Source organism: Hippocampus comes, unplaced genomic scaffold, assembly GCF_001891065.2.
Source record: "Hippocampus comes isolate QL1 unplaced genomic scaffold, H_comes_QL1_v1.1 scaffold147, whole genome shotgun sequence".
Taxonomy (NCBI): Eukaryota; Metazoa; Chordata; class Actinopteri; order Syngnathiformes; family Syngnathidae; genus Hippocampus; species Hippocampus comes.
Genome location: NW_017805009.1, coordinates 3,661,851 through 3,684,052, shown reverse-complemented (window position 1 = coordinate 3,684,052; position 22,202 = coordinate 3,661,851). Strand labels below are relative to the sequence as shown.

Below are 22,202 nucleotides of genomic sequence, written 5' to 3'. Positions count from 1 at the left end.
TCGCCCGAAAGGAGGCTGATGATTACCCATCTGCATATTGGTTCGCTGCATCCCCGTATTTAACGTCAATCCAAAAGTGATTCTCTTACATTTAGTTTTGACAAATGCATTATGATTCACATCAATCCGACTTCAGGGTGATACTTTCTTTCACATTTAGACTTTTGTCACATTTCTGACCAAAAATCGCTCGAGGCAGACAAAAAAATAAAAATAAGGCAGGCACTTATTTTTTGGTTTATTTTTTAATTTTATTATTATGATAATTTTTACACATTCACTAATCACAAAACATTTGGATATTGGGCTTTAGGGTGAAGGGTCAGGGTGAGCCTAAGATGAACTGTAACATTTTCCAGGTGAATTGAGTTTGACATTCTTTTAACTTTTAAATATTTATTTACAGTGTTTTCAGTGGTAAAGCCATTATGTTTTGAGAGTGATTATTATCATTAATAATAGAAACTGCATTTATTCTGATGTTCTCTTACATAATCAGTCAAGTATCCAAAATTAGATCACAGTGTTAAAGTCATTGTCAAGTGTTAATGATTGTCCGCGTCAGTTAACCGTCGGACAGCTGGCAGTAGAATCTCAGTTTTCTGGCATTCACAATCATACCGACATGCTCCAGATTCTTTTTTTTTTCCAGTTGAAACCTTCGGAGGTTTCATTTTCTCACCGTTGCAAGGTAAGCATACCAAAATAAGGCGATCATGTTGGCAAATAGCACTCGGAACTGAAAGTGAAACACAGCAAAAGTTGGACACAAGGCTGTCAGGGTGTGACTTGTAAACAGAACGCCAGTGAAATACATACCTCAACAGGCACAAAATTGATGTTTATGAACTGGAAAGGTGTCCAAACTTTCCAGTTCATCTTCAGAGCAGTCCAGTAACTTCCTCTAATCTTCTTTAAAAAGTCATCCGACCCTTTTGCCTGAGAAAAAGATTCAAAAGACTGTTCATGCCTATAGAATTACTGGAATTAAATCAAGGGTAGGTGAGCCGTTACTGTTGTACTGGTTGTGGCTATACAAACTTTTTATATCCGACATTTTCACACTTGCAATTGTGGGCTACTTATAAACTTATTTGATATTTAAAACAAACTAAGAAACAATAACCTCATTTTAGCAACCATGACTGATTGCAAGGTCTTTGTAAAGTGTTTATACATTTAAGAACTACTAGATCTTATTTTGTGGCCTCCTTTACCTCGCTCAACATAGGAGATAAAGTACCCTATAATTATTGTCTTAAAGCAAGCTCAGACTACCAATATTATCAGTATATTTGTCTGTATTCTTCTCAAGTTCTTGTGTCTCCTTCAAAGACACACTTATAAATGTGGCTATGATTACACAATTAATAAATAAAAGATGAGAGCAACTGGAATAATAGACAATTTGTCTTCAAGACAGTGAAACTCAAGTGTAAAAAGGTCATTCCTCATGTTTGGATAAACATTTACCTGAGAGGTTTTCTTACTTGGTTCACATGATAATTGATACCCACCTCCAGTATGTTCATCACGAAGTAGAAAATCATCAGGAAGCCGGGAGCAAATACAAGACGATCCAATAAGAGACGTTTGATGACACAGTATCGATCTGTAGTTGGCATCCACATCTCCATCAACTGGTAAAAGTAATGACTGACTGGTCCAGTAATGAACAAACTGGAACAACATAACAGACAATGACTGCCCATCAAATGGCTTCTAAATGTTGAATATAAATGTTTTAAATAGCTTCAATAATTGCTAGGTTATGTTCCAGTTCAACCATCCACCCGTTTTCTGTACTAGTTGTAAAAAGGTAAACAAACAAAAAGGCTCACCCATAAATAGCAAACCGTGCAGCACCAGCTGTGTCAATCTCTTTGGCTGAAGCATTACTTTGGGCCTTTTTTCTCGCCTCCAAAATCTGAGAAAGAAGATTTCCCAAGGCTGAGAGGATGCCACTGAAAAGGATAAGGACAAACAAAAGAAAACGCACCAGAATAAATAACAGTGTCAAACTTAGATGTGGACGTAACGTATGGAAGGCTCTTAAGCAGAAGCTGATTGGCTGAATAGAGACCTTCGAGAGACAATCTGGTCGCTGCAAGCAAAGACTTCAAATTGATAAGCAAAGCAAATTTAGAGAACGAAAGTGTCAGTCAAATGAGGACACCAGCAACTGGCTGCAGAGCGCCAGCAGAGTAAACATGTCAAAGTCCACTCGTACAACAAACCTTGTTACAGATTTAGTCAGAATGGGATATTTCTTCAGGAGAAATAGATACTGATGAAGTAAACGATAGTGAATCGACGCATCTCGAAGCGGTACGCTTTGCACGGGCATCGTCACGTCTTGTGCCACGTGAACTTTAAACTAATTAAACAATAAAAGTGGACCGAACTTTGTTAGGGCGGAGTTTCTTTCAAAGCTTCCGGTTGAGAGCACGTCACCACTGGCCTTACGTCATCACACACTACCGGAAGTATCCAACCGGGGTGCCGTTGTTGTCATTTTTCATGTAGTAATGGTTTAAAATTATCAATTTTTTGCGCCGCAACAGATTTTGACCGACCTGTTGGGAAACAAATTAAAATAAATAAAAATACAACTCACCATTGAACTGAATGTCAGTGTGGGGAGCCCTGTCTTGTTTCACCGGTACAACGGTTCCACATTTGAGTAATGGGAGACATTAGAAACTCATTGTTAAATATGTCCAATTTACTTTGTAGCATTGCAGAAAATCCTGCTCCACAAAGATAGGATGTCGGAAATTGAATCGAGATATTAATTTCATTTTTGGCAGTTTTGAAGGCTCCGTTTGCGAGCCTATCGCGACACAATATGCACAGTGGGCTTGGTGCGTGAGATCACCTGGAGCGATAATTGTATTTTAAGTAGGAAGGCGATATTGTTCTGGAAGCTGTAAATTCTTGTGTTATCATTTGGCCTTTTCCACTTTCCTGAGAAGCTTTCCAAATACTTTTTTGCTACACAACACTGACCTTAATTTACCGTCATCTGCACCTCATTTTTTTTTATATCAATGTCTAGATGACTTGAGTTTATTAATCTCGAGATATGTGCAGATGATAAACCATCCAATTTGACATTGCACTAAAATGCTTTTTATGCAGAAACATAACCTCACCGTTTTTCAGTGTCACAAATGAGCCAGAAAGGTTATCAAATGTGAGATGTAGTAACATTTTTAATGTATAAAACAATAAAGATATACAAACGTTATGCAAAACTGTAACTCCCAAATATAACATATGCATCATAACAAAAGACGATAAAGTAACTTTCCACAAAGTAGAACAGTGTTTCTAGTGTAAGAAGATAATGTTATCTACAGTTAACTTTGAAAATGTAGACAAGCTTATTAAGGAGTCTCTGTAGTTCAACAACATGGTGTGGAAAAAAAGCAGACAAGTGCAACAGTTTAAAGTGCCTTCCAGTCAACAGGTGACTTTCCAGATTTGTTCAGCAGCTCATTGGCCTTTGAGAAATGTTTGCAGCCAAAGAATCCACGATGAGCCGACAGGGGGGAAGGGTGCACTGCCTCCAGGATGTGGTGACGTTTCTATGAATCCAAGGAATATCATTAATATATAATCAAGCATTTAAGTATTCAAAGCAACAAAATGCATTCACCTTGTCAATGGTGGCCCCCTTCTTTTGTGCGTAGGCTCCCCAAAGAATGAATACGAGCCCTTCCAAGTTATTGTTGAGCCACTGCACCACTGCGTCAGTGAACGTCTCCCAGCCTTTGCCTTTGTGCGAGTTGGCTTGGTGTGCTCGCACGGTCAACACAGCATTGAGCAACAACACACCTGTAGGGTAACAGCTGACTCAGTTTTTGACACAGTTCAGCCAACTTTATTGCTTAAAATCAACCTTGTTTTGCCCAGCCACTTAGATCTCCATGCTTAGGATGCTCGAAGCCTTCAATGTCATTGATCAGCTCTTTGTACATGTTCTCCAAACTGAAAATGGATAGAAAATAAGAGTTTAATAGTGGCGCTATGTTTAAAAAAAATACACACATAAACAAAAATGATAAAGTCACCAGAATACTTTCAAATTTAGAGGACCTGGGAGGGGGGGGCACTGGTCTTTTGACACTGAAACACAATCCGTGTGCTTGGTTTGGACCATGATACGGGTCCTGACCGAGGATCACCACTTTAATCTGAAGGTAGAGAAAAGAGAAGACTCGAGCGAGATGATATCGGAACAAAACAAAGGATTGTCCTCCACGTCAAGATACTGTACAGATGCCACACATGAACACCAAATAAATAAAAGGTTGAAATTTGCGTCAACGTGACAAATTTCCATTGATTCGTTTAGATCACATTTAAGTTTGCAGTATTGAAGTGTTGGGGCCTCAAATTGATATTTTTTCATAAGGGTGCAAATCCCTTACTGAACGGGGGTTTTCTTTTTCTTTGCCCTTTTATTTATTTCCTTTCAAAACGGACTCATAATAGACTATCCTAGAGATGTGAAAAGAGAATCTGACAGTGTTTTTTTTCGGTTTCATGTTTATAGCGGTTAACTTCTTTTTATACTTGTCGCTATTGAGAAATGATAAAGTGCTCCTCAGTGTTGTGATCATGAAGATGTGCGATTAGTTGAAGAGGTTTCGGGCAGGTGGAACAATCAGACTCACATCTTGAACTTCACACATCTGCGTCCAGGTGAAGACATGGTCAGCGGGTGGGTACACCACGTGATGTTTCCTCTCTTCGTTAACAAATTGCATCAACTAGGGGAGTAAAACGGGTGTATCATTAAACTGCAAGAGGGATGCATTAACTACGCTAGTCCAGGGGTTCTCAAACTTTTGGGTCCAAGGAGAAAGTTTTCCAAGCAACCCTTCATAATGCATGGACCATCTGCCGCTTAATTTTCTTTACAATCTTTATTTTGTGAATCCAGTCCATTGCATGAGAAGGGAGGCATTAGCAGTCAAAAAGATCATGACAGATTAAGCGTTAAAAGTGTTTGAAGCAAGTTAATTAAGACCAAAACATGATTACTTTCTATCAAAGAAAATGTGAATCTTTTTTTTTGTAATAGAAATCAAAGAAAATGTGATTTTCTTTTTTTTTTGTAATTCATGTGGTCCATGGAAAATCGAAGTCCTAGGCAATTACCTGTATTTGTCTATATGTTAAATTGAAAGCCCTGTGCTGTCTGCCTCACGTCACAATTTAGCTACCGTTTTATGCAATCAGCAAAATGTAATATATAACACACAAATATTAAGCGCATTGTCTTAACTATGGAAAATTTGAGTACATATTAAGAGTGTGAGAAAACATACTGGAGAAACGGAAACAGCCGCTTGTTAATACACGTCCTCACTGCAGTTAGTCTGAGGTTGTGCAATTTGAGGCAAGCTCAACTTCTTGCTGCCGGACTTCACATTTGACAGTTATTTGAACAGAAAATGTGCAAATTCAGCATTTTTTTTAAATGTGCAACTTCCTGGATTCAATTAGAAAATCAATATAAAGGGTAGAAGAGAGAACTAAACCAGAAAGGAATATTACTTAAAAGTACCTGTAGAGTGTAAACAAAATAACAAATATATTTTAGAATATCAAATAAAATGGTGAAGGAGGGTCTTGTGTAGCGCAATCCATGACAGATTGGCGAGACGTGGCCCAGTTACCTGTCTGAAATAAGGTTTTCCAAACTCAGCAGCCAGCGCCTTTTGCCAGCTCCCCGCAAATCCGGGAGGAGAGAGCTTGTTTAAGGCCGCCTTCTTGTTACGGGCGATCATGTCCAGCTGTTCCTGAGACAGGGGAGCCGACCGGGGGCTGGAGGGCTCCGGATCAACCGCCGAGGACTTGCGCTTCCTCTGCATGGTTGGAGTTAATTGCGCAAAACACAAAGCAGGTGAGAAGTAGGCACGGAAGGAAACTACCTGGCAAACCGGACGACAGCGCAGCGCTAACATATTCATGTTTCCTTATTAACGATGCAAAACAGAGTGTGCTTTTGAATGCAGCTTAGCTTAGGTTGCCGCTGCTGCCTGAATGAAACGGCAGCTCGTTCAAACACGCGCCCCTGGAGCTCTTGCAAATAAGTAAGCTTTTGAAGGGAAAAATAATGAAACGGCAGCTCGTTCAAACACGCGCCCCTGGCGCTCTTTCAAATAAGTAAGCTTTTGACGGGAAAAAAACAAAACATGATTATTTTCTATCAAAGAAAATGTGAATCTTTTTTTTTGTAATAGAAATCAAAGAAAATGTGATTTTTTTTTATTTTTTTTGTAATTCATGTGGTCCATGGAAAATCGAAGTCCTAGGCAATTACCTGTATTTGTCTATATGTTAAATTGAAAGCCCTGTGCTGTCTGCCTCACGTCACAATTTAGCTACCGTTTTATGCAATCAGCAAAATGTAATATATAACACACAAATATTAAGCGCATTGTCTTAACTATGGAAAATTTGAGTACATATTAAGAGTGTGAGAAAACATACTGGAGAAACGGAAACAGCCGCTTGTTAATACACGTCCTCACTGCAGTTAGTCTGAGGTTGTGCAATTTGAGGCAAGCTCAACTTCTTGCTGCCGGACTTCACATTTGACAGTTATTTGAACAGAAAATGTGCAAATTCAGCATTTTTTTTAAATGTGCAACTTCCTGGATTCAATTAGAAAATCAATATAAAGGGTAGAAGAGAGAACTAAACCAGAAAGGAATATTACTTATATTTGAACAGAAAATGTGCAAATTCAGCATTTTTTAAAAAATGTGCAACTTCCTGGATTCAATTACAAAATCAATATAAAGGGTAGAAGAGAACTAAACCATAAAGGAATATGACTTAAAGTACCTGTAGAGTGTAAACAAAATAACAAATATATTATAGAATATCAAATAAAATGGTGAAGGAGGGTCTTGTGTAGCGCCATCCATGAGAGATTGGTGAGACGTGGCCCAGTTACCTGTCTGAAATAAGGTTTTCCAAACTCAGCAGCCAGCGCCTTTTGCCAGCTCCCCGCAAATCCGGGAGGAGAGAGCTTGTTTAAGGCCGCCTTCTTGTTACGGGCGATCATGTCCAGCTGTTCCTGAGACAGAGGAGCCGACCGGGGGCTGGAGGGCTCCGGATCAACCGCCGAGGACTTGCGCTTCCTCTGCATGGTTGGAGTTAATTGCGCAAAACACAAAGTAGGTGAGAAGTAGGCACGGAAGGAAACTACCTGGCAAACCGGACGACAGCGCAGCGCTAACATATTCATGTTTCCTTATTAACGATGCAAAACAGAGTGGTGCTTTTGAATGCAGCTTAGCTTAGGTTGCCGCTGCTGCCTGAATGAAACGGCAGCTCGTTCAAACACGCGCCCCTGGAGCTCTTGCAAATAAGTAAGCTTTTGAAGGGAAAAATAGTCACCGGGAAAGGTTAGCAAAGCGTGCTCCCAGAAATAAGTTGCAAAATAACGCTCACCGAGTCTTTATCAGCTTTCTCCGCTTCATTTAACTCTTTGCAAGACTTCTTTTTGGAGATCGGTGAGAAAAATGAATTAATAGTTTTCTGCCCAATCATGTTCTTGCTTTGAAGGTAAGTGCCCGAACACAAATGATTACAAACAGTCTCAGTAATGTGGAAACTGTGTCGGCAGACTCTTCCTAAACGCAAAGCAATTTCGCGCCAACATTGAAGTGACGAAACAGCGTTATGATAATGAGCTGTGAGGCGTTCAAGACCCACTGGTGTTTTTTCCACTCTTTTCTGCTACGTTCAACGCTGCTCATGCTGTTTAAGGGCTTTTTACAATATGCATGGCAGCTTCCGTTAGGGCAGAGGATCTCAGACTTATTTTCATCGCTGGCCACCTCGTATGATTGGCCTTAGGGTAACCGTTGTAACAGTAAACAACACATCACTATTCGGTACGTAGCTTGGTTTGGTATGGGAACAAAATGTCAAACGAACGACTCGTCTGTTCTCTAAACGAGAAGAGATTGAAAGGCAACAAAAATGAAACATGAGCATCTTATTTTATTTTTAGACAACACCTTTGTCTTGTTTTTAGAAAATGAACAATGCATACCACATAGACAGTTTCAGCAGCCTGGTTTATTATGCTGTAAAACTGCTAATGGACTTATTGTTATTGTTTTGAACCCATCCGGGGCGTTTGGGAGTTCCGGAATCGAACCCTGCACCTCCGAACTGTGGGGCCGTTGTGCTAACCAGTCGGTCGCCGTGTTCAAGACGCCATTGATACAAATTGCTAAACCGTCATAGATGAAAGACTGAAAACTGTTAGATAAACATTTGTCATTCATGTATTAATCTGATCAGAGAGCATCAAGACGTTTTCATTATACCGGCAGATCATAACAAACCAGCCAACCCAAGAAGAGTCAGTTTTTTAATTGCACATCTTGTTACTCGTTTGTGCCTACAGATGTAAAATTTAAAATGCAATGGAGAAGTTTGTGCGTAAACAATCATGCCCGGATGACACCGAAACAACAACTCCTTCGAAGAAGCTTAAGCCAGAGGAAATTGAAGGGAAGGAAGAGGCGGTGGATGCTGAGGAAGATGACTTCTCTGATCCGATTCCCTGGCAAAAAATAGAGTCAGAAGGTCTGGACTGTGACTATGCTTTGCTCTTTACCAAGCATGAAGCTGACCACCTTTTCCAAAAGTTGGAGAAGGAGGTGGTCTATTCAACAGGTGAAAGTCGTCTCAGTATTCTAAAGGTCTGACAGGAGGTAAAGGAGTGGTGGAGTGACACTGGCTTTATATTCCAGGGGAAGAAGCAAAAGTGCAAGTGTTTGGAAAGGTGTACGGTATACCGAGGAAACAGGCGACATATGGAGATACAGGATTAATTTATACTTATTCTGGAGTGCCACGTTTAGCTTGCCAATGGACTCCCACCTTGAAATATATTCGGGATTCTGTCACCAAAGTAACAGGACATACATTCAATTTTGTCCTGATCAACAGGTAGGAAATATAACAAGTACACAATGGTTTTAATAATCAACTGACAATAGTCTTTTCTAGGTACGAAGATGGGCACGATCACATTGGTGAGCATCGGGATGACGAGAGGGAGCTCGACCCTCTGTCTCCCATTGCCTCAGTCTCACTCGGCGCCGTTCGAGATTTCGTTTTCCGCCACAGAGATGCTCGAGGTAAACAAAGCAGTCGGCGCATCGAGCCTGTCAAGCTGGTGTTGGCTCACGGAAGCCTGCTCCTCATGAACTCGCCCACCAACACTTTCTGGTATCACAGCCTTCCTGTGCGAAAGAAAGTCCTCCTACCTCGCATTAACCTCACATTTAGACGCATCATGTCCACTGGTAAATAATAAACACCATCACCAGATCCTTGACTTCTACTGTCATTACCAATTTCAGCTGTGGATGATGCACACAGAAAGAATCGTTAGTATCCTTCCGTGGTTGTATGGAAAAAGATTTATACATTGATTTGCCTCAACACTGTAATTTTTTTTTTTTTTTTTTTTTTTTTTTTGCTACTGCGTGTTTGTTATTGAGGAAAAAATGAAAGTGATTGGGGAGGGGGAAAAAATACCTTAATATACCGTACTGCACTTGAGATTTCATTGCACATTGCAGATTCAAGCTTTCTTGTCTTGTATGCCGCAGCGCACCCCAAAACCTAGCCAAGCCTCCCCCATGTTTCATACAAGGTAATGTACAGTGTCCTTGTCGAGAGGTGAGCAAATCTCACTGAGTTCCATAACTATTTGGATTGAAGTGATTGTCTCAAAGGTTCATCCAACAAAATCTTGAAAAGGTGTCTGTCATGTTTGTGCAAATGTATATGTCTACATACAACCTGAATCATATAATCTGGAGCCTTCTTGTTTGCTTTCAAGAGGGCTACGTATCAGTAAATAGATAAAGCTTACAGATAAAACAAAGATTTTCTTTCTTCTTTTTTAATATCACAAAACGGTCACCTTTAGAGATTGCACACCAAAATTTCACATGTATATACTGTACAATAGTGCAAATTGCAAACATTAACAACAGGCCTCTGCTCTACATCCTTGCTTCTCAGCTGGTTTGGAAGGAGGAAAGTGGCAGTTACTAGTAGTGCAGAGTTAAAAATATTGAAGCTAACTTGCAGAGAAGCCATTGTCTGGATGTATTTGTTACAGCTCCTCTCGTGACAACGGTGAATCTGGACACCAAATTATCCATCAAATTTTTACATCAGAGAAAAACAATTGTCACGCATGTATGGCTTCGTATGAAAAATCTCGGAAACCCACATGGCACTTTCACTTCAAAAGTTTAGCTACAGTATGCAAATAGTCATTCCGTATTACGATATCAGATCCAAATAACGATGCATAATTTCCAGAAGATGCCTACATACATTGCTATTAAATCGTTGGAAATTATTATCATCGGTGTCATGTATGCACAATCATCAAATTCTGATTGAGTCCGAGTTCTCACTTCTCAGCATTGAAAAATGGAAACAATCTGCATTCAAATGGAGTTCTGAAAACAACAGTTAATGCGTCATAAATGAACCTATTGAGATTTGAACCAGGAATGTACTGCACTATCACATTTCTCAAGTTTGTTTTCCTTTGCAAACCAAATACATTGAGAGCGAGACATGTCCACAGTCTTTGGGATTGGAGTCTCCTGCTTTGGATAAAAGCAGCAACATCACATGACCACAAGTCGTTGCTTTGACCCGTGCACGCAAAACACCTCAATCAAATGAGGCACTCTTTTGTCAACTCGTGCATCAACCATGCTGTGATCATGGACACATCCATTTGTAACCATGTGACTGGAGAGGCAGCAGAATGAATTTAGCCGCCGAGCCTTCACTTACTCCTGCGTGTGCAACACGGCGCTCTGCTTCTGGACCCTCTCGTAGAAAAGCATGTAAGCATTAGAGGACAGCACCTCGTGCAGGCTGGCTTTACGGACCGAGTCGTCGGACACCCAGAGCCACTGAGAGATGTATGGCGAGGAGCTGCAAGGTGGGGAGGGGCTGCGTCGATATGTTACAAAATGTCCTGAGTGCATGTCACCATGGTGAACCAGCACAGCCGTGAGTTGGAAAAGGTACTCCGTGGAGCTGTCAGGAGAGAGATAGACAATTGTGTTGACATTTGCTGAAAGACAAACTTTTAATCCCACATTTGTGGGGGTGGGGGGGTTATATGCTGACACTTTGATACTGGAATGATTTGATTTTATAGTATGTGTTGGGGAAAACGGTTTACGAATGAGAAACATCATAGAGCATTATTTCTAATTCTCTTATTTCAAAATCCAAACAAACAGATTTCAAGTTCTTCTTTCGGTGGATATCCCCCTTGTTATCATCATTTATGTAATGGAGGATGCAATCATGTGTTAGGCAAGGCAACTTACCCGTAGTCATACGTGAGGCCCAATTGAGTGGTCCCACATGTAGAATATAAACAGACAGATGAACAGTTTCCATTTGCAAAGGGTTTGTTGTTGTTATGAAGCTCCGCATCTGCAAAACACATGACAAGAAACTACAGATGCAAGTGACAATAGCAACAGGCTGGATGAGGTTGATGGTGACCATACCTGTGCCATTGGCAGCAGGCTTTTGCATATCCTTGCTTGAATTTTCTGCACTTTGGTGCTTCCCTGCACATTTGGCGCGCTGACTCGTCGGTATGGAGGTGTTGTGTTTGTAGCGGTCCATTGATAGATACTCCGCAAACTGAACATGCTCTTGTCGTTTAATTGGGGTTCCTTCATTGGACCATGTGAGTCTTTGCAGATGGATGCAGAGGCACTGGGGAAGCTGAAGGAGGAAGGGGACACATTGGCAGGAACAATAATTGCAAGAGTACACAATAGAGCTCTTACTTGATGGCTGGAAAATGTTACCATGCAATTACCTGGTTAAACAGAATGAGGACAGTCTTTGCCCAAAGTCCACCATTCATCATATACAGTATTGACGTACAGTTAAGCACATGGAGAGTTCCCAATTTCCTTACCTTGCCCAATTTAAGCTGCTTTACAAATGTTGTCCGCTGATTTTCCGGAAGCTGTCCATTGACTCTTGTCCCTTGTTGAAGCTAAAATGGGGGGTAAAATTGTTTTTTTTTAAAACCATGAACCCTTTAGTTCTTTGCATTATGCAAGGAAATTGAGATGAGGAAAATACCTTGGTGCAATTTTCACACTCTACTTCCTTGATAGTTTCTGAGGAGATGAAATGCTGTAGACACTGATCCAGAGAGACCGGTCGACCCTAAACACAAATACTCGTCACATTAAAACAAAATTTACATTTAGGTAGATTTTAATGACTATTTTGCTTACCCACTGAGGTAAAGGAATAGATAATGAAAGGCTTTCAAAGGAATCATATCGCACCGGGCTCTGAAAAAAAAAAAAAGGCACTGCTTGAGGATGACGCCAGACCTCAGGACCTTCCCATTTTTTTATTCTGTGGCTGTGGAATCAGCCACTGGGAATAAAACAGCAAGTATACAAAGTAAATTTGCCGAACAAAAGCGAAGAGAACTGAACAATTTTTTAAATATTTTTACAAACCCAATTCCCAAAAGATAAATGAAAACAGAATAGAATGATTTGCAAAATCATGTTCATCCTACATTTTTAACACTCTCCAAAGACAAGGTAATTGTTTAAACCAATCAATGTTGTTGTTTTTTAACAAATAATCATGAACTTAAAATTTTATGGCTGCAACACATTCCAAAAAAATCTGAGACAGCGTCATGTGTTACCACTGTGTGACACCACATTTTCTTTTAAGAACATCCAATAAACGTTTGGGAACTGTTGATGAATAGTTAATACAATAGTTGATGAAATCCCTAAGTTTGATTAACTTTCCTGAATATTCCCAGTCTTTTAACATGATTTGCAAATCATTGTATTCTGTTCTTATTTGTGTTTAACACAACATCCCAACTTCACTGGAAATGGGTTTGAATGTGGCGAGCTGCTATGCATGGAGTCTATTGGCGGCATCTATATTTTGTTTGTATGCTTGGACTTGATTCAACACTGCTTCATGGTTTGTAGAGAATGATGACCTTTCAGTAAATAAAACATTTATATATATTGAGTTCCAACCTTCAAAAGTTTCATGGAAATAGGTTAGTTTTTTTTTTAATGTGTATAATCGCGTGCACTACCGGTAACCTTCAAAAACAGCGCGCCCTCTGTGCTTTCATGTCAAATAAACTCACTTGTTGCTCGCACCGCTTGCACAACATGTTGCTTGTTAAACGGCCATGAAAAGGATGCTGAAACTTCCAAGGGCTTGGAATCGGGTGAAGAGGGGCTGCAAAAAAGGGGGTTGAAAAATCATTTTTATCAAGCACCCACTCTGACCTCAGGCTGAGTCCAAGTTCCTCTTTTACCTCGACTTCTGCAAGTCCTTGTTCTCTCATCTTGATTGGGGAGGCTCTGACGGAAGGCACACATACACAATTTGAAATGTAAACAGTGCTACTTTGACTTACGGTACCCATTTCATTCATTCTGTCACCAAGCCTTTAACTCAATTAACTTGTATAACAATACATTTTCCCATTAAAACTAAATATATACAGTAGTTGAAATGCCATTAATCCATTCCAGCTCCCTGCAAAATAATGTTTTCTAACAAAAAGAAATGAAGAATAGCACTACAGTATATTGTAATAAAAGAGAATATAAAGAAATAAACAGTTTTAATAAATTGTGATTAATTATGTTTAAAATATGTCTTCTACATTTCCTGGAAAGCTGGGTCTTCATATAATTTCCTATATCAACCTTTTTCGTGTGGATTTGTTTTCACATCAATGTTTTCTATTGTTAAACATTACATTACATTAACGCAAGTGTTTGTAGTAACAATAAACTGTAATAATTCTGCGACGCAGACGGTTCATTGGTTATTCGCGGCAAGTCATCTTTAGAAGACACCTCTAAGAAATAAGAACAATACAGGAGCATCGTCTCATTTCCGGTGAAAATTGTTCCACTGCACTCAGGTCCTAGTTAGCAGCCAAGAGCAACATGAGTTGCCCATGGGTCTGTTCTACTAATAACTCACTCGTGATGGCCCACTGAGACTTACCAAGAAGAATTAAAACAGAAGAATGTTAACATTTATTTAAACTCAACATGGTACACATTTCTCAATGCACCTAATATCCCAAAAATAAAATGCGTTCCATGGTGGGGGATAAATGCTGTTTGCATTTACCCAAATATGTTTTTAAATTACATTTTAGAGCTGTAACTTAAGTACACAGCGATACTTACTCTGCATCATGTTAGGTGTGCATGCATGTCACATCATATATTCCGTTCACATTTGAAGTCGCATTTGTTTTTGTAATGCGAACAACTACATCAAAAATATCGCTTTATATTCTCATGAAAATCTGTCCACACATCTTAGAGAAATCAGCATGAAGATGATTTGTTTCAAAATCTTCCAACATTTATAGTTGGAATACGACTATTTACCTCAAGAGTCTGCATGTCAAACAAGTGGGTGACTTTTGGTTGCCGGTCCCGCTCCTCCTCAAGAGATGATGTTATGACATGAAAGAGTTCGTGGGCATCCTAAGGAGGGATAATAACAATAAAATGGACACATTTCCCAAAATAGGGGGAAAAAAGCCCTACTAACGAGCACCGAAGACCAACCTGCTCTTCAAATGAACTGATGTGCCACCGGTACAGTCTGAGAACATCCAGCAAGCACCCAGCATCCAACACATCTTCATTCCCTGACTCATTACTGGAGAGAGCTGTCAACATAGAAACAACACTAAAGTCTAAATTTGGAACAGTCACGGGTTGTCAAAAAGATTTTGCTTTTAAGCCTCCCACATTGTTTTGCAACCTTTGAGAAGCTGGAGAAGTGTTGTGGACAACTTGTTTTCTTTGCATGACTGTATTGCAGGCGAGTTTGAAAATCTCTCCAGCCAGCGGATGAAGGACGGGCATGCTGCCAGACCCTGAAGCAAAGAATTCAGGAAGCAAGTGTTGCCCAAGTTCAACAGACCAGGAACCATACCTGTAAGTAAAAACGTGTCACTGCTGAAACTACAAATTCACAGCTGTCATTGTGCATCATGTGAATCGTCACCTCGCTTTCTCTTCTTTCGCTCGGTGATTGGGCCCCACAAAACGTACACACCAGCCGCGATGGCAGCAGCAACACCACCAATGACACCCCAGTTTTTTAGCATCTTGTTTCTAATGAAGACAGAACATCATCATTATAGTGAAATTGTCTCTCAATTCTCAAAGCATGTCAGTTACAGGCAATACAGCACAATTTATTTTGGGGTGGTTTTGATTTTACAAATACACCATTAGGTCTGCAAAGAGGGATGAGAATGGCTGGAATATTTCGCATAACTGGACATTAAACGGTATGTGCCACATTTTATTTTTATATTCAGTGCACGGTATTTACAAATTCCATCCGCGCGCCCATTAAGGGTCGAGCAGGGGGCACTTGTTGGGTGCGTCATGTCGCAGCCATTTCTTAAATCAGTCCTGCCTCATGGCAAGCATCGACAATCCGGAGTGCCACCACTGTCTTTCATTCTGAATACCTTTGTAACCCTGTTGGACATATATAAACATGTTTAGCTGCTGGAAGAAATGCGTGTAGATGCCCAAACGTGTAATGTAAGCGTTACATGATCGTTGTATAATTAGCAACGTCAACGAGCTTGTTGCTTCTTGCCACAACCCAACCAGTGGCTGAAATTTCAGAAACCTAGCATGCATTTACAGGGAATAGACAGCCATTTATGTTTGCAGTTATGCTAGCACTAGCGTTTGTGCTAACTTACCAGCAACACCGAGTATTAGCTTCCCGTGATATGCTAGCTGGTATCCATAGAGAGTGATACAAGGTACATTATTAACACGCATCTGATATAATGCATTCGTGCATGTTTCTTCGCTAAGGATTAGCAACACGGGCATTAAACCGGTCGCTTGTTTGTCTTGTTTGCCAGCTGAGCGCGACACACGGCGCCGTCGTGACCCGCTTTTATTTGGACCAGGTGAACCAGGTAAGGGGCTTAATGTGGTCTTTGCCAAGTTGAATACTTTACCTGACGCTTGGTCCGGTGCCAAGATACTCTCTGACAAGCTTATCTGAGCTCTCTGGTCGGCACCACAACATCCTGTTGTTATTACGGAACTTTTGTCTTCAACATTGTTTTAGGGGAGCCACAAAGGAAGCGCACCGATGTTTTCACTGTCATAAAATAGATATAAAAATAAAATGAAAAAAAATGTAACGGACAAAATCATGTTATGTTTGACTACCTTCATTTTTACAGTCTTATAAATTAAGTACTACATTACTACGTTTCTCTCTCCCATTATTTTTTACTATTTATTACCTATTAGTGAGCAAGTGCTATTACATAAAAAAACATAGGCTACCTGAAAAATAAACAAATATATATTTAGGAATTTATTGTAATCGACCTTGTCATTTAAACTCATCTCTTGTCTGTCCTTTCTGTGTATCGTGGCTTCTCATTGGCCGTCTGTGGGTCGCTCTCCTCAGTGCTGAAATCGCAACTCGTCGTGATCAAGTAAGCGGCGATGAGGCAATACGGAGCGTCGGAAAATAAACACCAAAATGGACGATGATCTATTCCAGCTGAGACAGCTACCGTGAGTAAAACCGCCTTGTGCAATATGTCATTTTCTTGGTATTGAATCACTCTTGTGTGTAACTTGTTTGTACGGCCAGATCGCTACACAGCAAAATTAGCTCACGTTGTATCAAGGCGCCAGCGTCATGTGATGCACACCGATGTCAACACACTAAGACGACCTGGAGATAGTGCTGGATGAAATCGTCAAAATCATATAGCTCCCGGAAGCCGTGTCGTCGCATTTGCGTGTCGTTTGTCTGTAGGAGACCGGTTTGCTCTGATTTAGACAACGATGACCTCTCTCCCTTAAACAGCCGCTACTCAATTCAGTACAGTACTTAATCTCAGTCTTGTCGCCAGTGGCACTTGAAAAACACAAAAGACTGGGTCGCAGTCAAGCAATATATGTGAAGGAGTTCACGACTCCCTGTAATGCATTTACACACATTTATGCAGTGAAACATAAAATGAAAAAAAAAAAGGCAACAAATATGCGTCTGTTATTTGGCAATTAGTTTACATGACCATATTCACAAGACCTAGGAAACAGCAAGCGTCATCAACCTTTTTGGAAAATGACAGATATTTCCTCTTGAGATTGATTAATGCAAATTGCTACCCATTTGATACACACTTCTGAAATAACAAATTTGCTCAAATTACCTTTGAGTATCATGTTTTTATTGTAAGTCAATGATATTTATCTATGTAAAGACACTGATCATTTGAATGATTTCTCATACGGTAATTTTTAACAATGATTTAACAAGGAAGCGGCCACCATGCCAACTGGTAAGCAGGTCCACTTCTCAGTGGAGAGATGCAGAGTTCGAGTCCGGCTCTGGCCTTCCTGTGTGGAGTTAGCATGTTCTCCCAGTGCCTGCGTGGGGTTTTCTCCAGGTACTCCGGTTCCCTCCCACATTCAAAAAATATGCATGACAGGTTAATGGAACACACTGAATTGTCCCTAGGTGTGATTGTGAGTGGGAAGGGTTATTTGTCTGTGCGTGCCCTGCAATTGGCTGGCAACCAGTTCAGGGTGTACCATACCTACTGCCCAAAGACAGCTGGGATAGACTCCAGCACGCCCCGCGACCCTTGTAAGGATAAGCGGATTAGAAAATGGATGGATAGATTTAACACGGAGCTATTTTACAAAGCATGAACTCTTTGATCTATACCCTTTGCTCAAATAGATTTATCGGTATTTATATGCTTATGCACTGGGATCATAGGGATAGGAAATATATTGGGGCTGAGATTTGTGCTTGTCTAAGTATTGTGTCTCTGCCATGCCCCTACTCTGAAATGATATGTCTTCTCTCAATAAAACGAACTGAAAAATACATTTCTGCTGCCAAAAATACGATGGCCTTGGATTGTAAGATTCCACATATGCAAATAAGTAACACATTCACTTAACTTAGTGATATGGTGGAAATCAGTGGCGAAAATCGATGGTGCCGCTACCAATATTATTCTGGCATGTCTGATGACAGATAAGATTCAAAGGGATTGTTACCTATCTCTATTTCTACTTACAATTTTCTTGGTCTAGACTTGTGTGTCCTGCATGCAATGTGAATAGATCCAAGGCCACTATGTGAGAAGTCGACATTGCTTTTTATTTTATTTTTTCACTATTATTATTATTATTATTATTGGGTGGAGGGTTGTAAACTTAGGGCTCAGGTGGTTATTTTTCTGTTTTCGTGCACCTTTTCTATTATTGCTGTCTGTCTGGATGGATGGGTGGAATTAATCGATGAATTGCTCGAGCATGTTTTAGAAATGTGTGAGGAAGCTGGAGTACCTGTAGAACCCTCACACAATATCTCACATGTTAATGTGCAGCATGTAGAATTGAATGTTGTGTACTGTAATTACAGTGAAAAGATATCGCTGGCACTCTGTCAACTGGTCATTACCAGCATGTAGGAGAAAATTGCACCTTCCATCTCTGCCTTGGTCTTGTCGTGTAATTGTATCCTCCAGCCAGCACATAAGCAGCTGAATCAGGCCAGATCCAAACCTCAGCGTGAAAAGATGCTGCAAAGAGAGCCTATTTTCAGAACTAACTTGGAATCGGCATATTGTCATTTTATTCGTGAATGGATTCGTGAGGGATTTGCACATTCGATATTTCATTCCTAGTGTCGTCCGCTTCCGTCACACGGGGGAGAGCGCACGCTCAGAGGATGATTGCGAAAGTCAAGAGCCATTTGCAGCGGTGCGGGCGGCAGAGCCGAAAGAGATGGAGTCTGTAGCCCTCGCAGATGGAGCTCCGGTCCCTCGGGAGTTTGCCAACCCAACTGATGGTAGGCAGCGTAATGTCATTGTTTTTTATCTGTGCACTTTTATAAGCACGATCAGACGCGTTGTGTTCTCTCTCTGCATTCACAAGCTATTTAACTGACTTTTTAGACACATTCATGGTCGAGGATGCTGTTGAAGCCATCGGCTTTGGGACCTTCCAGTGGAAGCTCTCCATCCTCACTGGTCTGTCCTGGGTGAGGACTTCTGTGCTACACATTCTCTCTATTATATTTCTATGTAGATTATTATACTTTGTTTGATTTTGTTAGTAAACTCTTGATTATTTTGTTTAGATGGCAGACGCAATGGAGATGATGATTCTAAGCATCTTAGCTCCACAGCTTCACTGCGAATGGAGACTACCAAGTCTGGAGGTGGCATTTCTCACATCGGTAAATATGCTGCCATGTCAGTAATTATTGCTCTGTTAGCTAGTGTGCCTCACGATCCTTTATATATGTGCAACTCAATCTTTATTAACTCTAAAATAAGTGACAATATGAAAGAAAAGTGAATTTATTTCAGCAGTTCAAGTCTAAAAGTAGAATGTATATTTCATAGATTCATTAAAGATATGTTTTAGATGTTCCCCTCCTCCTCCTTAAATAATCATCTCATCAGCAAAGTCTGCAGAAGCCAGATAACGATTCTGATCATTTAAATCAGTTGTATTGGGGGAAGGAAACATCTCAAAGATGCAGGATAGTGGCCCTCGAAGACTGGAGTTCGATAAGTGTTTTCTAGAGTATCCTGCAGTCTTTCTGTGGAAATTCTCATCCATCCATCCAGAAGAACATTTGTGATTACCGTAATGTCAAAGGTCACTGTTGTTGCGCTTGAGGTAGCGTCTGTCGGCTCACCATCTCTGTTCTAGTTCATCCCAAAAGGGCTGACTGAGGTCAAATTCTTCCACACCAAACACATCCCGACATGCTCTTATGACACCTGGTTCAATGGTTTGCGTATTCAGACAACGTTGTGCTGGGACAGAAAAGGGCCCTTTTACAAGCTTTCCCTACAAAGTATAGAATAGTGCCTGTAACATAATGCTTCTTTAGTATGAATATAGTAGCTTATTAAGAGTGTGGCTTATTGCTCTGTATCCACTTCGTGTATGTGTAACAGTGCAGGAGTTTGGAGGTTTTGTTTTATTGTTAAAGAAATCTATTATAGTGACGTTCCCACATTCTCTGACATGTCTTGTCAATTAACACAGGCGGTGTTTATTGGAATGATGATCAGCTCCTCCCTTTGGGGAAACATATCTGACAAGTACGGACGAAAGACAGTGAGTATGTTTTCTGTCACGTAAATCGCTAATCGTCAGTGAAAAATACTTTGTGCATTCAAGTCTACACATTGCGGACAAAAATAATTTGCAGCTGGTTGATAAAGGGATCCTACCACTTCTGGTTCATGACAACTGTCCAAGTGCCCCTGAGCAAGGCACCAAAATTACAATTTGTATAATACATGTATATTTTTAAATGTATTCTGGAGGATATTATGCACATGCAAGTTTTGACTTTCAAGTGAAGGAGAACTGCCTCATTTCGGATGTCATGTGAGCAAAATTATGATTGTCCTCAACAGGTGTAACAGCTCACTGCAGTTCTTGTAAAGCAACAGAGCCCTCAGATATGGTCTCAGTACTCCAGAAGTTTTAAAGGTTTCTCTTCCTCCATTATTTGCCAACGCTAGAATCATATTGATTTGTATCGATGCCTAGCTCATTTGATGGTAGCTGAGGCCAAAGGTTTCTTTTCACTGCCCTGTCATGTTCAACATTTATTCCAGCTTTCAGGCATTTCAGTTCCACGTGTGAGAATTTAAGTATTTCCCAAAATACTGATATACCATAACATGTGTTTGTGTTTTGACACGTAGGGTCTGACAATGAGTGTGTTTTGGACGATGTTCTATGGTCTGATGAGTGCTTTTGCACCGATCTATGCTTGGATCCTCTTCCTCCGCGCTCTGGTGGGCTTTGGCATCGGTGGAGCGCCACAGTCGTGTGTATCTCTCATCCACTTCTTCTGAACAACCAGCCAGGCAAGACTTTAAATTAACGGTGCTTGGTTTCTCATCGTCAGGGTTACATTGTATGCTGAATTTCTTCCCATGAAGTCCAGAGCAACTTGTATATTGCTCATTGAGGTTTGTACTGTCAATATCTGCCTAGCATGATGGCCGCAGCTGTTTTATTCCGTGTTCACTGCTTTTGCTTTACAGATATTCTGGGCACTGGGCACAGTGTTTGAGGTCCTTCTTGCTATTCTAGTGATGCCTTCTCTGGGCTGGCGTTGGCTCCTCGGCCTCTCTACCATCCCCCTTTTCATATTTGCCATCCTATGTTTTGTGAGTATAAAGTCAGGAGTAATTTGATGTTCTTTAAAGGAGACACAGTATGAAAAACAGACTTTTTAATTTGATAAAATTGTTTGCCCCGACTGTGAAATTAGACCACCAAGTACCGAGAAATCTTTTGGGAGCTGCCTCTGCCAGAAAATGTGTCAAAGAAAAGCTGTTCAGAGTTCAGACAGACTCTGTCAAAATGTAATTTAACAGAGCTTTTCCATCCCGATTAAATTCTAATTCTGTTGCGTTGGCTAGGTGATGAAGTAGCCTTCACAAATGAAAGTACAATCAATGCTTTTACTGTCTTTATGGGGGCTCAGGTGCGCTATTCACTGGCTAACCTTAGCACCACCATTAGTCATCATCGAAATACAATGGGCCCTATCTTTGTGCCCAGTGCAAGTCGAGCACAAAGTGCAGTCTAACTAAGTGCACGGATGGAGTTTTCTTTCTTTTGACATTTTCATAGAGGGTCGCAGTTTGAAATGGGCATTTTTGCCGTTGTGGGACTTGATCACAGCTGACTTGATTCCCAGCCAATGGAAGTGGCTCCCCACATTCCCTTTAAATTCAGCGCAGGACAGGTGCATGGTCTACATGGCGGAAGCGTAACGGATTCGCACAATACTGTACGATGAGATCCTGCACACATATCAGTGGAGCTCAGAATCTGTCTGCCTGTGCCTCGAACTAATCCAAGATATTACACCACCTGCGCCACAACTTAGACCTGGTTTCACTTGGTCTAAAGTCTAGTCTACTTTCTGTCACCAAATTGTCAGGTGGCCGGGGTGGGGGGGGGGGGGGGGCCGGGAAAATGAGAGACTCC

At 40.7% G+C, this 22,202-nt stretch overlaps 5 protein-coding genes across 9 annotated transcripts in view; 2 read left to right on the top strand and 3 right to left on the bottom strand.

Moving 5' to 3' along the window:
* Window positions 1-249: 249 nt before the first annotated feature.
* Window positions 250-2,432, bottom strand: pxmp2 (peroxisomal membrane protein 2). The gene is made up of 5 exons (XM_019862865.1): window positions 2,238-2,432; window positions 1,842-1,964; window positions 1,518-1,680; window positions 820-939; window positions 250-739 (listed from the first exon to the last, which is right to left on the bottom strand). The coding sequence occupies exons 1-5, from the start codon at window positions 2,345-2,347 to the stop codon at window positions 671-673; spliced, it is 585 nt and encodes a 194-aa protein (XP_019718424.1). The 5' UTR covers window positions 2,348-2,432; the 3' UTR covers window positions 250-670.
* Window positions 2,433-3,190: 758 nt separating this feature from the next.
* On the bottom strand, window positions 3,191-7,682 carry unga (uracil DNA glycosylase a). 2 transcript variants are annotated; one of them, XM_019862621.1, is made up of 7 exons: window positions 7,477-7,682; window positions 6,977-7,165; window positions 4,683-4,778; window positions 4,102-4,199; window positions 3,905-3,993; window positions 3,662-3,840; window positions 3,191-3,590 (listed from the first exon to the last, which is right to left on the bottom strand). In XM_019862621.1, the coding sequence occupies exons 1-7, from the start codon at window positions 7,573-7,575 to the stop codon at window positions 3,450-3,452; spliced, it is 891 nt and encodes a 296-aa protein (XP_019718180.1). In that variant the 5' UTR covers window positions 7,576-7,682; the 3' UTR covers window positions 3,191-3,449. The 2 variants fall into 2 exon arrangements, with proteins under 2 accessions (XP_019718180.1, XP_019718171.1); XM_019862612.1 differs by lacking the exons at window positions 6,977-7,165; window positions 7,477-7,682 and adding an exon at window positions 5,691-5,999.
* alkbh2 (alkB homolog 2, alpha-ketoglutarate dependent dioxygenase) lies at window positions 5,857-9,812 on the top strand. Of its 2 annotated transcripts, none has more exons than XM_019862643.1 (4): window positions 5,857-5,917; window positions 8,444-8,715; window positions 8,793-8,991; window positions 9,052-9,812. In XM_019862643.1, exons 2-4 carry the CDS (start codon window positions 8,463-8,465, stop codon window positions 9,356-9,358), a joined length of 759 nt encoding a protein of 252 aa, XP_019718202.1. In that variant the 5' UTR covers window positions 5,857-5,917; window positions 8,444-8,462; the 3' UTR covers window positions 9,359-9,812. The 2 variants fall into 2 exon arrangements, with proteins under 2 accessions (XP_019718202.1, XP_019718193.1); XM_019862634.1 differs by lacking the exon at window positions 5,857-5,917 and adding an exon at window positions 7,777-7,922.
* Window positions 9,813-9,935: 123 nt separating this feature from the next.
* On the bottom strand, window positions 9,936-16,611 carry usp30 (ubiquitin specific peptidase 30). 2 transcript variants are annotated; one of them, XM_019862591.1, is made up of 14 exons: window positions 16,524-16,611; window positions 16,142-16,287; window positions 15,157-15,266; window positions 14,911-15,084; window positions 14,712-14,815; window positions 14,529-14,627; window positions 13,430-13,475; window positions 13,256-13,350; window positions 12,357-12,416; window positions 12,199-12,285; window positions 12,029-12,109; window positions 11,607-11,829; window positions 11,421-11,529; window positions 9,936-11,121 (listed from the first exon to the last, which is right to left on the bottom strand). In XM_019862591.1, the coding sequence occupies exons 2-14, from the start codon at window positions 16,210-16,212 to the stop codon at window positions 10,869-10,871; spliced, it is 1,512 nt and encodes a 503-aa protein (XP_019718150.1). In that variant the 5' UTR covers window positions 16,213-16,287; window positions 16,524-16,611; the 3' UTR covers window positions 9,936-10,868. The 2 variants fall into 2 exon arrangements, with proteins under 2 accessions (XP_019718150.1, XP_019718160.1); XM_019862601.1 differs by lacking the exons at window positions 16,142-16,287; window positions 16,524-16,611 and adding an exon at window positions 15,875-15,988.
* svopa (SV2 related protein a) overlaps window positions 15,620-22,202 on the top strand; it is a 10,194-nt gene continuing 3,611 nt past the window's right edge. Inside the window, exons 1-10 of one of the 2 annotated variants that reach the window (XM_019862572.1) lie at window positions 15,620-15,937; window positions 16,043-16,099; window positions 16,606-16,715; window positions 18,854-19,017; window positions 19,124-19,209; window positions 19,309-19,407; window positions 20,232-20,303; window positions 20,903-21,027; window positions 21,109-21,172; window positions 21,248-21,373. In XM_019862572.1, the coding sequence (XP_019718131.1) occupies window positions 16,681-16,715; window positions 18,854-19,017; window positions 19,124-19,209; window positions 19,309-19,407; window positions 20,232-20,303; window positions 20,903-21,027; window positions 21,109-21,172; window positions 21,248-21,373 (771 nt within the window). In that variant the 5' untranslated portion in view covers window positions 15,620-15,937; window positions 16,043-16,099; window positions 16,606-16,680. Of the gene's footprint in view, window positions 15,938-16,042; window positions 16,100-16,605; window positions 16,716-18,853; window positions 19,018-19,123; window positions 19,210-19,308; window positions 19,408-20,231; window positions 20,304-20,902; window positions 21,028-21,108; window positions 21,173-21,247; window positions 21,374-22,202 lie in introns of those variants that run through there. The other variant, XM_019862579.1, reaches the window with a different exon arrangement.

Excerpts from the sequence above, each read along its gene's own strand:
- pxmp2 (XM_019862865.1), bottom strand. The coding sequence starts at position 2,347 with ATGCCCGTGCAAAGCGTACCGCTTCGAGATGCGTCGATTCACTATCGT. Across the intron at positions 1,965-2,237 it reads CTGACTAAATCTGTAACAAG|TGGCATCCTCTCAGCCTTGG; the intron begins GTTTGTTGTACG and ends TATCCTTTTCAG. Across the intron at positions 1,681-1,841 it reads GCACGGTTTGCTATTTATGG|TTTGTTCATTACTGGACCAG; the intron begins GTGAGCCTTTTT and ends ATGTTGTTCCAG.
- unga (XM_019862612.1), bottom strand. The coding sequence starts at position 5,984 with ATGAATATGTTAGCGCTGCGCTGTCGTCCGGTTTGCCAGGTAGTTTCC. Across the intron at positions 4,779-5,690 it reads GAAAACCTTATTTCAGACAG|TTGATGCAATTTGTTAACGA; the intron begins GTAACTGGGCCA and ends TTACTCCCCTAG. Across the intron at positions 3,841-3,904 it reads AAGTGGCTGGGCAAAACAAG|GTGTGTTGTTGCTCAATGCT; the intron begins GTTGATTTTAAG and ends GTTACCCTACAG.
- alkbh2 (XM_019862643.1), top strand. The coding sequence starts at position 8,463 with ATGGAGAAGTTTGTGCGTAAACAATCATGCCCGGATGACACCGAAACA. Across the intron at positions 8,716-8,792 it reads GGAGGTGGTCTATTCAACAG|GGGAAGAAGCAAAAGTGCAA; the intron begins GTGAAAGTCGTC and ends TTTATATTCCAG. Across the intron at positions 8,992-9,051 it reads AATTTTGTCCTGATCAACAG|GTACGAAGATGGGCACGATC; the intron begins GTAGGAAATATA and ends AGTCTTTTCTAG.
- usp30 (XM_019862591.1), bottom strand. The coding sequence starts at position 16,212 with ATGTTGTGGTGCCGACCAGAGAGCTCAGATAAGCTTGTCAGAGAGTAT. Across the intron at positions 15,085-15,156 it reads GCGAAAGAAGAGAAAGCGAG|GTATGGTTCCTGGTCTGTTG; the intron begins GTGACGATTCAC and ends TTTTACTTACAG. Across the intron at positions 11,830-12,028 it reads AGCAGCTTAAATTGGGCAAG|CTTCCCCAGTGCCTCTGCAT; the intron begins GTAAGGAAATTG and ends TTCCTCCTTCAG.